Raw genomic sequence first — 14,975 nt, 5'->3', positions numbered from 1 at the left:
CCGGTCAAGGCACGTACGAGAAGCAATTGTGAGTTGATGCTTCCTGCTTCTCCCCACCCTTCTCTCTCTTTTTCTCTCTCTTCTGTCTCTAAAATCAATAAATAAAAATCTTTAAAATAAAATGTCTGGCCCTGGTGGGGTATTTCAGTTGAGGAGAGCGTCACCCTGATACATCAAGGTTGAGGGTTCAGTTTCTGATTAGAGCACATACAAGACTCAGCCAATTAATGCATACATAAGTGAGACAACAAATTGATGTTTCTCTTTCTCTCTCCCCACTCCTTTCCCTCTCCCCACTCCTTTCCCTCTCTGCCTTTCTCCTCTGCTTTTCTCCCTCTCCCCCTCCATCTCCCTCTCTTCTTCTTTCTCCAGGAAGCAGTATGCTCCCTGTATTCACTACCACTCTTCTTCAGCACCCTTGTTTTCTTCTATATTTTATTTTTAATGATTTTGTGTATTAATTTTAGAGAGAGAGGGAAGGGGGAAGGAGTGGGAAGTATATACTGGTAGTAGTTGCTTCTCATGTGTGTCTTAACTGGGCAAGCCCAGGGTTTCGTACCAGTGACCTCAGTGTTCCAGTTCAACGTTCCATCCACTATGCCACCACAGGTCAGGCCAACACCCTTGTTTTCTGAAGGTTGTTTCTTTCTTTGTATGTAGAGCAGTACCAAAGGAATGGATACATTGAAAAGGCAGCTGCCTTTATTTTTCACGTTGATTAGAACTTGTGTTTCTGATCTGAAGGAACGGGGAATTACCACTGTTCTGTACATCTCCTTTTAGACAGTCATGGGTCGTCAATTGAGTTTTGCCATTTTTGTGAGATATATGTTGGGTAACGCTGTATCAGGGGCTGCTAGCCAGGTGCTATTTTAAACCTGAACACAAAATCATTTATGTCAAAAAACACAAAAATAGAATTTCAAAAATTTAAATAAGCTGCCAGAGATTGATCAATTCCATAGATTTGATTATAGATTTCAAGGGAATCTCACTTTACAAAAGTAGATTGAATTTCATATAAACATTACACACAATTTTTGGCCTGCAGATTCTTTAGTATGAATTACGTAGTCACATTTACCCAAATGTACTTAGACTTTGCCTTTGATAATGTGGTCCATAGAACTCTGTAAGAAAAACTAATGGGAAGAAATTATATTATACTTTTGGGGAGAGCAGAAATTTGGAGATGAAAGCTATTGTACTTCGGTCACTTTAAAAATGAAGCCTGAAAAGTCTCAAAAATTGAATGTGCTGTAATATCTTCCATTTGTGCTTTTTACTATTTCAGAAACACTTATTTCATTTGATTGGGAAATACCAGATTTTTTTCATAATTCAAGCAAGTTATTATAAAGTAGCATTTATTTGCCAAAAGAGTATATATAGATCTTTTATTTAACACCAGAATAAATTCAGGAGTTGCAAGTCAAAATTGACCTTGGGTTAGTGGTTCTTTCCTTCTCTGTTATTCTCTGTTATTGTAGGAGGCTTGATTTTTCAAAGTATTTGCTCTATCCTTCTGGCCACAGCTAAATTAACTGTGTATTTACATTCTGGCATTCTTGAACCAGGACTTTGTATTCAATTAGTTAGTTATGTGGGCATGGGTGTGCCTGACTTCTCTGGTAAGAAACACTGTGTAAATTTATGTCTCTTTTTTTTTGGAAACAGCAATTGGAAAAGAAAGAACAATTGAACATAAAGAATTACATGTTTTTTTTTAACTCTAATTTTTAAAATGCTTAATCTTTTATAAGTATTTAATCTGTAAGTGCTGAAAAGTGCTTAATCAGCCATTTTATGTGTTTTAATAATCACTTATCATAGATGTTTTTGGGGGTTTTTTTGGTGACAGTTGAGACATAATGTGATGTACTAGATTAGCTGTAAACCAGCTTTTGGGAAGAGTTAAAATATCATTAGATAAACAAGCTCACTTCTAGTAATCGAAATCATCTTTAATAAATAGATAGGTTTATTAAGAGAGAATAAAATATTTACCTTTCTTTTTTTAAAAGACAGAGTTACTTCTTTGATCCTTAATTTTGCTTTTGATTTAACAACAGAAATGATTCTAAGACATCCCTAGAAAATGCTTTTGTGTTACTCTACCTTCCTTGGAGGATATTAAAATTGGTTCTTGCTTGACCAGGCTGTGGCACAGTGAATACAGTATCAGCCTGGGACGCTGAGGACCCAGTTCGAAACCCTGAGGTTTGAGTGCAGACTCTTCCATCTTGAGCATGGGCTCACCAGCTTGAGTGAGGGGTTACCAGCTTGAGTGTGAAATCATAGACATGACCTCATGGTCTCTGGCTTGAGCCCAAAGACCGCTGGCTTGAGCAAGGGATCACTGGTTTAGCTGGAGCCGCTCTCTTCCTCCCCCATCCCCCCCGAGGTACAAATGAGAAAGCAATCAATGAACAATTAAATGCTGCAACTATGAGTTGATGCTTCTCATCTCTCTCCCTTCCTATCTGTCTCCGTTTCTGTCTTTCTCTAAAAAATGTTTTTATTCTTAATTGAAGGCCAACTGTGATTTGAGACGGCAGATTGATGAACAACAAAAGATGCTAGAGAAATACAAAGAACGGTTAAATCGATGTGTGACAATGAGCAAGAAACTCCTTATAGAAAAGGTGAGTGATGAATGGTGGTCAGGACTCTGAAATCCTATCTGCTCGGTGTGTCATTGTTGTGGCTCCTTCGAACCTGAGATGAAAATATATACTTCAAACTAGGGCTTTTTAGGAAAAGACTTTGGTTTGGCAGTTAGAGGTCTTTCTTGCATGGACACTTCAAGCATCCAGAGTGATAATTTGGGACATTCTTTCTAGTTGTGCATTGCTTTGAGTGTGATTGGACTGAAACAGTTTGTTCTAGTTGAGTTTGTTTAGGGCAGTGGTTCTCAAACTTTTTGAAGTCAGGGCGCATTTAAAGTCCTACAAATATATAATTGTAGGCACACTATATACAAGTTTCTGAGAAATATGTTATAATAATTAAGTCAAATATTAAAAAAATATAAAGTCCAAGCATGCTTTTATGGTAATTAAATGAAATAAATACAACAAAATTAAATTTATTCTGACATTAAAAAACACTTTTATTTACATTTTTTGAGTTATACTTTTTAGAATTTGTAAAAAAGAGGGGTTAAGAAATTTAAAAAAAGACAAAAAAGTTATTTTTTTATATATAAAGATACATTCTTAGTAAGATTTAGTAAATTCAGCTGGTCCCAGCGCAAATGTGTTAAGTTTTTTTATTCTTGTATTTATGAGAAACATGAGCCTGATATATCCTAGTGGCTTCTTCAATGTTAGGGCATATATTTGAAAGGCAAACTCTCATTTTCTCGTCAATACATTGAAGAATTCCTCTCATTTTAGTCTTAATTGTGTTGAGTGCAGAAACCCCCCACCACACATATCATCTTAACTTTACACCAAACAAAGGATAGAAGAAACTTGCCTCCAGTCTTTCTGGGGAACATGGGGGGTAGTATAAATAATCCAGCACCACAGTTTAACAGCCTTTTGCAACCTAATCGGGCAAGTGAGGTGGGGGGTTGTGCAGACTGTCAGCTTACGGCCAATTCCCCACACCTCTGTCCCCCAAAAATCTAAACTCCAAAAACCTTGTTGGTTTTTTGGTCCCCAATAGACACATATTTCTCTGGAATACCACAGGGCACACCTGGAAATCTTCTAGGGTGCACCAGTGCGCCCTGGTGCACACTTTGAGAACCACTGATTTAGGGTGTTAGTCCCCTAAATTCTTATATATATTTATCAATTAAAATGTGAATTCTATTACCATTACAAACATTTAACAGTAGTTCATTTCCATTTCAGAGATCGTATTTGGAGTAATGTATGTATATAATGTGATAATTAAGTGCCTTATGCTATAAAATAATTAAGTTGGTATATTCTTATACATGATTACTTTAATTGGCTGATGTCTCCTTTATAGTTGATTAGTTGCAACTTGCTTTTCATAGTTATTAGTAACTTTTTTTTTTTTGTATTTTTCTGAAGTGAGAAGCGGGGAGACAGAGAGACAGACTCCTGCATGCGCCTGATCGGGATCCACCCGGCAAGCCTGCTAGAGGGCAGTGCTCTGCCCATCTTGAGCACTTATTCCATTGCAACTTGAGCCATTCTAGCACCTGAGGCAGAGGCCATGGAGCCATCCTCAGCACCCGGGCCAATCTTGCTCCAGTGGAGCCTTGGCTGCGGGAGGGGAAGAAAGAGAGAGAAAGGAGAGGGGGGAAGGGTGGAGAAGCAGATGGGCGCTTATCTTGTGTGCTCTGACTGGGAATCAAACCTGAGACATCCACTCACCAGGCTGGCGCTCTACCACTGAGCCAACCGACCAGGACCAGTAACTCTTTTTTGAAAGCTTTTTATTACATCCTCAGTACTTATTTATAGTATATTGAAAGATTTAAGATGGTAGTACTTACTAATGAAACTATTATAAGATAGAGGTATGAGACAGACTGGTGGTTATATGTGCTGAAATCTTTGGAATGCTGTTATAACGACAGGGAATGCTGATAAAAGTGAAGTGAAATGGATTATTTTATTGATGTCAAAGATACTGGCAAATTTTATCAAAAGGAAACCACTTTTTTCCATTTTTATGACAAGGTAGATGTTAATACAGAGAATTTATTTAAAGTTTTAGGGTACTTCCTAAAGTCAATGTGTATTTAGGCAGTTGTACTAAAATTTGAACAATATAGTACAAAAATAAACATAATACTATATATGAGTTCTCATAGGAAAATTATTTTCTATTTGTCCTTTTCCCTAAGTCAAAACAAGAGAAGATGGCATGTCGAGATAAGAGCATGCAGGACCGCTTGAGGTTGGGCCACTTTACCACTGTCCGACATGGGGCCTCTTTTACTGAACAGTGGACAGATGGTTATGCTTTCCAGAACCTTATCAAGTAAGTCCATTTGCAGTGATTAAATTTAGAATTGATAAGTTTGTTTGGATATTTTAAATTTTCTATAATTGTCATTAATAACCTTAGTAGCTAGTGGTAATCATCTTTTTAGTAAGTTTCAGTCAGTTTTCGTCATCCTATGTGTAAAGAAATGTAGGAAATGAGGTGACATTATGAGAAAATTAAACAAGCAATCAAAGGAATAAAAAGTGAGTTTTACATTAAAGCTTAAAAGAATTAGAATTGCCAGAAATCTGAAATCAAGGTGTTGCTAGGACCATCCTCCCTTTGAAGCCTCTAAGGAGGATTCTTCTTTGGCGTTCTGTAGCTTCTATAGACAGTCCATACCAATTCACAGTTCCTAGTACATTCAGAATATATGAAATTCTTGGAAACTTTAACCATTCTTATCTGGTATATTTGAGTGCTATCTATAGATCACTGTTAAAAAGATGTTTGGAGAAAAATACAGGGGTCTTCAGGTTACTACAATTGTTACGTACTGTATGACATTTCAAGTTTATGATGCTCACTCCCATAAAAACTTTAAAATATTGAGACGTGAGTGTTTTGGCTTACGCCATTAGCGTTGTATTTACAGGCCATGCGGGTAAACTAGTTTAGTTGTGTGTGTCGGAAGAACACACAGTACAGTGTACAGTACTGTATATGTCTTTTTCCTTTTCCTGTGGCTTAGTTGTGTTTTTATGTTCTAGATTATGATTTTACAACTGTGTTAGGATAGGTAAGTGACTTAGGCTAGGGTGTGTTTCAGCTTAGACCAAAATTTGGGTTATGTCACTGTCATAGGAATGGAACTGTGTTCTAACCTGAGGACCCCCTGTATGTACATTGTTCTTTCTTTTTCTTTTTTCTCTTTCTTTTTTTTAATTCAGTGAGAGGAGGGGAGGCAGAAACAGACTGCTGCATGGGCCCCAACCATATCCACCTAGCAAGCCCACTAGGGGGTGTTGCTCTGCCCATCTGGGGTGTTGCTCCATTGCTTAGCAAACGAGCTCTTCTTAATGCCTTGAGGCGGAGTCCATGGAGCCATCATCAGTGCCCAGGGTCAACCTGCTCCAATCTAGCTATGGCTGCAGGAAGGGAAGAGAGAGAAAAAAGCGAGAGGGGAGAGGGGTGGAGAAACAGATGGGCACTTCTCCGGGGTTCCCTGATCGGAATCAAACCTGGGACATCCACATGGCAGGCCAACGCTCTACCACTGAGCCAACTGGCCAGGGCCTGCATTATTCTTTAATACCTCCTTCTAATTATATATAATATGGTTGGAGTCTAGAATACATTTTTGTTGTTGAAGGTACCTATATTCTTTTCTTTGGGCTACTGTAACAAAATACCATGAACTGGGTGGTTCACAACAATATAAATTTATTTTCTCACAGTTCAAGAGACCAACCTTCATTTTGTAGAATGACAGAATCTATGTTTTTTTGTTGTTGTTTTTTTAACATATTTTCAAATAAAATCTCTTTTCCTTTTGTAGTCTCTAGGGAGGATCTTTCTTTGGCATTGTGGCTTGTGGCAGTGTAGCTTCGATCCCTGCCTCCGTCTTTAAATTGTGTTCCTCCAGATGTCTCCGTGTCTTCTCTTCTTACTGGATTCAGGACCCACTCTATTTTATTGTGACCTTATTTTAACTAATTATGTCTTCATGACCCTATTTACAAGGGTTATGATATGAGGTATTGTGGGTTAGGACTTTCCCATATATTTTTGGGTGACACAGTTAGATGGATTTATTATGTCATTAATACCTCTAGTCTAGAAGGTAGTAGAAATAGTTTTTCCATTGGTCATGAAGAGTGAGCACTCTAAAATTGATGGAATGCAAGAAATATAACTGTATAAAAGGCCACTGCCATGTGTGTTGGAGATAGAAGGGTTGATAAGACATGGTTCTTGTTCTGAGAATTTACAGTTTGACATAATTTAGACTTTGTATTCCCAAAATAAACTGTAGTGAAGTATCACGAATAGGATATCTTTAGACAACTTTTATTTGTAAGAATAAATAGGTAAGTAGTTTCAAGAACATCAAGAATTAATATAGGAATTCTTATTATATATAACATACATCAATTTTCATGTAGAAACAAGCTCTCTCAGTCTCACAGTGTGCAGTTTAAGATGCCCAAAGGTGTGTCGGCATCAGTGTACTCTTTTTTTATAGTTTATATTTTGGTGGTGGGCCTTCTTTCTTGGTAATCAGTAGAGTTTAAATATATGGATTGTCCCTGAAGATCATTTTTACTTTATGTTTAATAAAGGTGAGTGCTAAAGTCTCAATCTTTAAAGCATTTAGTCTTCAAAGACAAAATGTATACAGTGTAAAGTCATGGTGCACTTTTGACCGGTCACAGGAAAGCAGCAAAAGACGATAGAAATGTGAAATCTGCACCAAATAAAAGGAAAACTCTCCCAATTTCATACCTATTCAGTGCAGTTCGATGTGGGCTCATGCACAGATTTTTCAGGGCTCCTTAGGTAGCTATCCTGTATAGCCTCTAAAGCAGGGGTCCCCAAACTTTTTACACAGGGGGCCAGTTCAGTGTCCCTCAGACCGTTGGAGGGCCAGACTATAAAAAAACTATGAACAAATCCCTAAGCACACTGCACATATCTTATTTTAAAGTAAAAAAACAAAACAGGAACAAATACAATATTTAAAATAAAGAACAGGTAAATTTAAATCAACAAACTGACCAGTATTTCAATGGGAACTATGAGCCTGCTTTTGGCTAATGAGATGGTCAGTGTCTGGTTCCATATTTGTCAATGCTAGGCGTAACAAGTGATATGACGCGCTTCCAGAGCCCTGACGCCTGCGTCCCGCATCGCTGCGCTTTGTGGCGCCACCACATACAGCACACAGGATGCATCCTGTGGTCTCTCACTGACCACCAGTGAAAGAGGTGCCCCTTCCGGAAGTGCGGCGGGGGCCGGATAAATGGCCTCAGGGGGCCGCATGTGGCCCGCGGGCTGTAGTTTGGGGATCCCTGCTCTAAAGACTCATTACTGACTGATGGCCTACCAGAACGGGGTTTCTCCACCAAACTGCCAGTTTCCTTCAACTGCTTATTCCACCGAATAATGTTATTCCTATGTGGTGGCGCTTTGTTATAAACGCGCCGATATTCACGTTGCACTTTGGTCATGGATTCAAATTTAGCGAGCCACAGTACACACTGAACTTTCTTCTGTACTGTCCACATCTCGACTGGCATGGCCGTGGGCTGCTCCGCTGTATACACGGTGTTATATCATCATCTGCATGTGCACATGCTGCCATATCATCCTGCAGAAACTGGGAGGGTTTTGCTTTTATTTGGTGCAGGTTTCACATTTCTATTGTCTTTTGTTGCTTTCCTGTGACTGGTCAAAAGTGCACCATGACTTTACGGACACACTGTATGTAGCATTCCAGTAGCCCAGTATAGATTATAGTTTAAACTTTGTATTGTCTGGTTATCCCCAGAAAGTTCAGAGTGCCCTTCACTAATGGCCCCTGAAAGGGTTGAAATGAGCTAGAGATGTTTATTTTTACCCCTTTTTTTTAAAATTAGGAAACTCATGGTCAGAGAAGGTAAATTATTTTCCTTAAGGACATTGATTGATTCAGAAGAAGGATTGTGATTTACCTAAATGTTCTGTCTCAATCCAAAGTGTTTTCAAGCCATGAAATACAAGCCATGCATTATTATATATATTTTTTGGAAAGAGAGGCATATCTCTAATGATAGGTAAAGATTTTTTCAGACAAGCAAAATTTTTTATTTTTACAGGGACAGAGAGAGAGTTAGATAGAGACAGATAGGAACGGAGAGAGATGAGAAGCATCAATCATCAGTTTTTTGTTGGGACTTGTTAGTTGTTCATTGATTGCTTTCTCATATGTGCCTTGACCATGGGGCTGCAGCAGACAGAGTGTAACCCCTTACTCCAGCCAGCTACCTTGGGTCCAAGCTGGTGAGGTTTTTTTTGTTTTTTTTTTCTTAAGCCAGATGAGTTCGTGCTCTAGCTGGCAACCTCGGGGTCTCGAACCTGGGTCCTTCCACATCCCAGTCTGACACTCTATGTACTGTGCCACCACCTGGTCAGGCTGCAAATAAAATTTCCATTCTGTTGTTAAATTGACAACTAATCAGTAACCCAGCCAGTGGAATTGTATTCAGATGAATGATTAGTTATTTGCAGATTAGGTTAACCCTAATTAAAGTATTGCCCTGGTAGTTATGACAACATAAATTGCATTATGGGTATCTACCCTGGAGTATATATAGTCTTACTTTTTTTTTTTTTGGTATTTTTCTGAAGCTAGAAACGGGGAGAGACAGACAGACTCCCACATGTGCCCGACGGGAATCCACCCGGCACGCCCACCAGGGGCGATGCTCTGCCCACCAGGGGGCAATGCTCTGCCCCTCCGGGGCTTCGCTCTGCCGGGACCAGAGCCACCCTAGTGCCTGGGGCAGAGGCCAAGGAGCCATCTCCAGCGCCTGGGCCATCTTTGCTCCAATGGAGCCTCGGCTGCGGGAGGGGAAGAGAAAGACAGAGAGGAAGGAGAGGGGGAGGGGTGGAGAAGCAGATGGGCGCTTCTCCTGTGTGCCCTGGCCGGGAATCAAACCCGGGACTTATGCACGCCAGGCCGATGCTCTACCACTGAGCCAACCGGCCAGGCCCTATATAGTCTTACATTTTTGGTTGCCATTCTTCCAAGAAAATACACTGAATCTGGAAAAGGTCTAGAGACTGACAGCTACAGTGTTCAGGGAAGAGGGTAGAAAAGATTTCGTTTTAAAATAGGTTTAAAAATTAGGCTGACCAGGTGGTGGCATAGTGATAGAGTGTCAGACTGGGACACCAAGGACCAAGGTTCGAAACTCTGAGGTCTCTGGCTTGAGCACGGGCTCATCCAGCTTGAGTGCAGGCTTACCAGCTTGAGCACAGGTCACTGGCTTGAGTGTGGGATCATAGACATGACCCCATGGTCGCTGGCTTGAGCCCAAAGTTCGCTGGCTTGTTGAAGCCCAAGGTTGCTGGTTTGAGCCCAAGGTCGCTGTCTTGAGCAAGGAGTCACTCCCTCTGCTGTAGCTCCCCCCCCCCCCATCAAAGCATATATGAGAAAGCAGTCGATGAACAGGAGCCGCAAAGAAGAATTGATGCTTCTCATCTCTCTCCATTCCTGCCTGCCTGTCCCTTTCTCTGACTCTCTCTCTCTCTCTCTCTTTCTCTCTCTCTCTCTCTCTCTCACACACACACGCACACATACACACACAACTCTGTTCTGCAAAAATGAAATTGGGTCAAGAAAAGGAGATAGGGAAGTATGTTAGAGGAGAAGGGAGCTAGCATTTGACTGTCAACTATGACAAGTGATTTGAAGGTTTTAGTCTGTTAAATAAATGGCTAATTCCAAATTTTGTTATATTTTTATATACCAAGTCTATAAACCTTAATATCTGTTAGGTGGTGGGATACACAAGAGAGAGTAGTTTTCTTATATTTATTTGTATTGATTCCTAATACGTAAACTTGTTTACCATAGAAAAATTAGACATCTTATTAGAAAATAGTCAATGGTAATGATGTTTACTTAGATGTCTGCTGAAGAGTCTTTATATGTGTTTTTTATTCATTTAATATACCATTCCTTAAAGAGTTTTTACTAGTCACAAGACTTGATTGTGTTTTTCCTGAATGTACTTAATTTTAAAAACTTAATTTAGGTTCCTCCATGTTAGTAACTGGGAGTGATTGGGGATGGTAATGGCTCACTTAGACTAGAGTAAATGAAAATCTTTTTTACTTTGTTTAGAATCCTTCAAATATGTATCTTTCTAGATATAATTTGAGGACACTTTAATCCAAATATAAAAAATAAAAAGGTACTTGGAACCTGTTGTACTTTTTTTCTTATGTAAATACAGATTTTTACTGGTTTTATACCAGAAAGTTGTTTTTTTAACTGTTAAAAAGGAATCAGAAAATTCTTCCTTTTAGTCAGAAAATAAGGTCACAATAGAAATTTCAGTTTTCCTCCCTGCCCACTTTTCTACTCTGAGAATAATCATACCCAGTGTCTTAAAGCACACTCATTCTAAAAAAATCTTTCTACCATCAGTTACTTGGCTCTTTCAAATTGAAGTTAAAATCAAATCTCTACTTAATTTGAAGGGCTATTTTTTCTGAAGTTTATTAGGTAGATGACAAAGATATTTGTGTGTATTCTCTAGCCATGTTAATTTTTTTTTTACTTGCTTCTTCTGTGCCATGTCTTTTATATCTAGGCAACAGGAAAGGATAAATTCACAGAGGGAAGAAATTGAAAGACAACGGAAAATGTTAGCAAAGCGGAAACCTCCTGCCATGGGACAGGCCCCTCCAGCAACCAACGAGCAGAAACAGCGGAAAAGCAAGACGAACGGAGCTGAAAATGAAACGTATGTTCTTTATTGATGTGAACTGTGAGATACCACGCTCTCCCCAAAAGCACAAATGTTCTGTTGAATGCCACTGGGAAAAAATGATAAATTGTGGAGATTGTTAGAGCTTAAGCGTTCTTTTTAGTTATATTAATGGATTTGCTCATCATATAATATTAATTTTCTTAGTCCTGATCTTATTTAGGGGAGTTTTGAATGAGGGGGAGAAGTAATGTTACTTAACTTGACATCATCATCTTTGGCCAGTGTTACAATAAATATGATGTTATTATAGTATGTGATATTCAAATGATATAATTGCTTATGTGTGGTTGGTTCTAGGTTATGGTATATTGATATCATCTTATGGGGATTACCTGGCTATATTTTCAGGCTGAAGAATGTACAACTGAAAAATGATCTTTACTGTCTAAAGAGCACTTAGTTAATAACCACAAAGTTAGGAGTAAGCTAAGAAAAAATAGGTATTATTTTAGGAAAAGGACATTTTCCCAATAAGCCAAATCTTGACATTGTCTGTATTTTCCTATTCTGTGATACCTAAGGAAAACACCAGTGTCTTAAATTGCGGTAAAGTCCTCTTTTACACTGTCAGTCAATAATTAGTACATGTTGGGTGGGGTTGAATATCCTGAGCATAGATGCCTTTCTTTTCCACCCTCACCCTATGTCCGAGTTCCCTCTTTGATCGTGGAATTCCTTTTTTTAAGGTTAGAGGAAGGGAGATAGTGAGGTAAACTACTGCATGCACAGTGCCCAAGGCTAAGCTCGAACCAATCTAGCTACTGACTGCAGGAGGGTAAAAGGGAGAGAATGGGGATAGGAGGGGGAGAGAAGCAGATAGATGGTCGCTTCTTCTGTGTGCCCTGACTGGGAATTGAATCCAGGACATTCACACACCGGGCCGATGTTCTATCTACTGAGCCAATGGCCAGAGCCAAAATCTCTCTCTTTTTTTAAATTGGTTTAAAGAGAGCGGTTGTGTGTGGGGGGGACATTGACTTGTTATTCCCCTTATTTATGTATTCACTGGTTGATTTTTGCATGTGTCCTGACTAGGGATCAAACTTACAACCTTGGCATATGAGGACAATGCTCTAACCAACTGAGCTACTTACCCAGGGCTGATTATCAAATTCTTGACTACTAAGAGAACCGTTTTTTAGGGTTGGTTTTTTTTTTTTGTTTTTTTTTAAGATTTTATTTATTGATTTTAGAGAGAGGAGAGAGTTAGGGAGAGAGAGCAAGCCCAGGGTTTTGAACTGGCAACTTTAGCATTCCAGGTCAACCCTCCATCCACTATGCCACCACAAGATCAGGCTTCACCACTAAAAGAATCTTCCTCTGGGACAAGAGTTGGCAAACTTTTTCTATAATGGGCCAGATAGTAAATACTTTAGGTTTTGCAAGCTAGAGAGTGTCTGTTGCAGCTACTCAACAGAATAGCATGAAAGCAGCTGTTGACAATACATAATGAATGGATGTGGTTGTGTTCTAATAAAACTTTATTTACTGTAAGCTGAATGGCCCACTGGTTATATGTAGTTTGCCAGCTAGACAGGAACTACCAGTTAGAATTGGCAAGGGAAATAAGATCTGTATATTACTTACCTATTTAAATTATTTATGCTTATCTTGAAGACATTTAAGTCATCATCTTTAAGTTGCTTTCAAGTTAAAAAGGAAACAAAGGCTCTACAGGTAACAGTGTTGGCAATATCTAAAGACTTGATGGTAGCCATGAAGTTGGTTTCTGAATTAGATATTTGAAATTAAGAAAAAATTTTATATAATATTTTTATAGAAACAATCACTGGTATTGTAATCAGTATATCTATAGTGGCTACATTGGTTTGTCAGGGGGAAAATAATTTTTGTAAAGCTGTCATTGTGGGATTAAAGAATCTTGAGACGTCGGCCTAGCGTGCGGAGGACCCGGGTTCGATTCCCGGCCAGGGCACATAGGAGAAGCGCCCATTTGCTTCTCCACCCCTCCGCCGTGCTTTCCTCACTGTCTCTCTCTTCCCCTCCCGCAGCCAAGGCTCCATTGGAGCAAGGATGGCCCAGGCGCTGGGCATGGCTCTGTGGCCTCTGCCTCAGGCGCTAGAGTGGCTCTGGTTGCAATATGGCGACGCCCAGGATGGGCAGAGCATCGCCCCCTGGGGGGCAGAGCACCGCCCCTGGTGGGCGTGCCGGGTGGATCCCGGTGGGGCGCATGCGGGAGTCTGTCTGACTGTCTCTCCCTGTTTCCAGCTTCAGAAAAATGAAAAAAACAACAACAACAACAAAAAAAAAAGAATCTTGAGAAGTTTCAGATCTAAAATAGCCACAAATAGCAGATAATAATATTGTGTGATTTTTTAAAACTGGTATGTCTTTTGCCTTTTATGTTTCCAAGTCAGTTCACAAAAATATATTAACTGAGCCTTGGTGGGTTAGCTGAGTTAGTTAAAGCATTGTCCCAAAACACTAAGGTTGTGGGTTCAATTTCTGGTCAGGGCATATACTGGAAGCAGCTAGTGAATTCACAACTAAATGGAACAACAAATGAATGCTCCTGTCTCACTCTCTCTTTCTCTCTCCTCCCTTCTCTGTTTCTCTAGAGTCAAGCAATTAAAAAAAACAACATATTAACCCAAAATCCACCTCAAGTATAATAAAACTTTTATTGTACCATTGTTAAAAGTTCATGACAGCCTGACCAGGCAGTGGCGCAGTGGATAGAGCGTCGGACTGGGATGTGGAGGACCCAGGTTCGAGACCCTGAGGTCGCCAGCTTGAGTGCGGGCTCATCTGGTTTGAGCAAAGCTCACCAGCCCAGGCTGGTGGGTCGAGCAAGGGGTGACTCAGTCTACTGAAGGCCTGTGGTCAAGGCACACATATGAGAAAGCAATCAATGAACAACTAAGGTGTCACAACGAAAAACTGATGATTGATGCTTCTCATCTCTCTCCATTCCTGTCTGTCCCTGTCTATCCCTCTCTCTGACTCTCTCTCTGTCTCTGTAAAAAAAAAAAAAAAAAAAGTTCATGACATTCCAGAAATATATCTTCATCCCAGTGAGAAAGATGGTTTAACACCAGTCCTTACCCATTATGTACTTGATGGGTGGAGCCTTTTCCTTGACATTCATTTAGTAAATCTATATTAAATGCTTATTATATACACAGCTGTTTTCTGGACACTGGAGATATAGAGCTAAAGGACACAGCCTCAACCCTTGACCAAGTAGCTCACTTGGTTAGAGCATTGCCCCGACATGCTGAGGTTGTAGGTTTGATATCTGGTCAGAGTACATAGAGGAATCAACCAGTGATGGCATGAATGAGTGGAACAACTAATCAGTGTTTTTCCTTCTCTCTGTCTCTATTTTTCTTTCTCTCTCTCTAAAATAAATAAATTAATTAATTAAAAAAATTGTTTTAAAGAATATAGCCCCAGCCACAGCAGTTTATAGTTTATTTAGGGAAAATGAACAGATGAACAAGCTAATAATTACATTAAGTATAGTGATAAAAGTATGCATGTGAATATGCTTTGAAA

The 14,975-nt window shown here is 39.5% G+C and overlaps 1 protein-coding gene across 1 annotated transcript in view; it reads left to right on the top strand.

The window, feature by feature from the left end:
- Positions 1–14,975, top strand: part of TLK2 (tousled like kinase 2) — a 147,846-nt gene that overhangs the window by 97,939 nt on the left and 34,932 nt on the right. Inside the window, 3 exon segments of the mRNA XM_066262676.1 lie at positions 2,535–2,645; positions 4,832–4,968; positions 11,277–11,429. Coding sequence (XP_066118773.1) covers positions 2,535–2,645; positions 4,832–4,968; positions 11,277–11,429 — 401 coding nt within the window.

This window comes from Saccopteryx bilineata, chromosome 2 (genome assembly GCF_036850765.1).
Source record: "Saccopteryx bilineata isolate mSacBil1 chromosome 2, mSacBil1_pri_phased_curated, whole genome shotgun sequence".
Classification (NCBI taxonomy): Eukaryota; Metazoa; Chordata; class Mammalia; order Chiroptera; family Emballonuridae; genus Saccopteryx; species Saccopteryx bilineata.
Note: the sequence above shows the minus strand (reverse complement) of the source record. Positions and strands in the feature narration are given on the sequence as shown.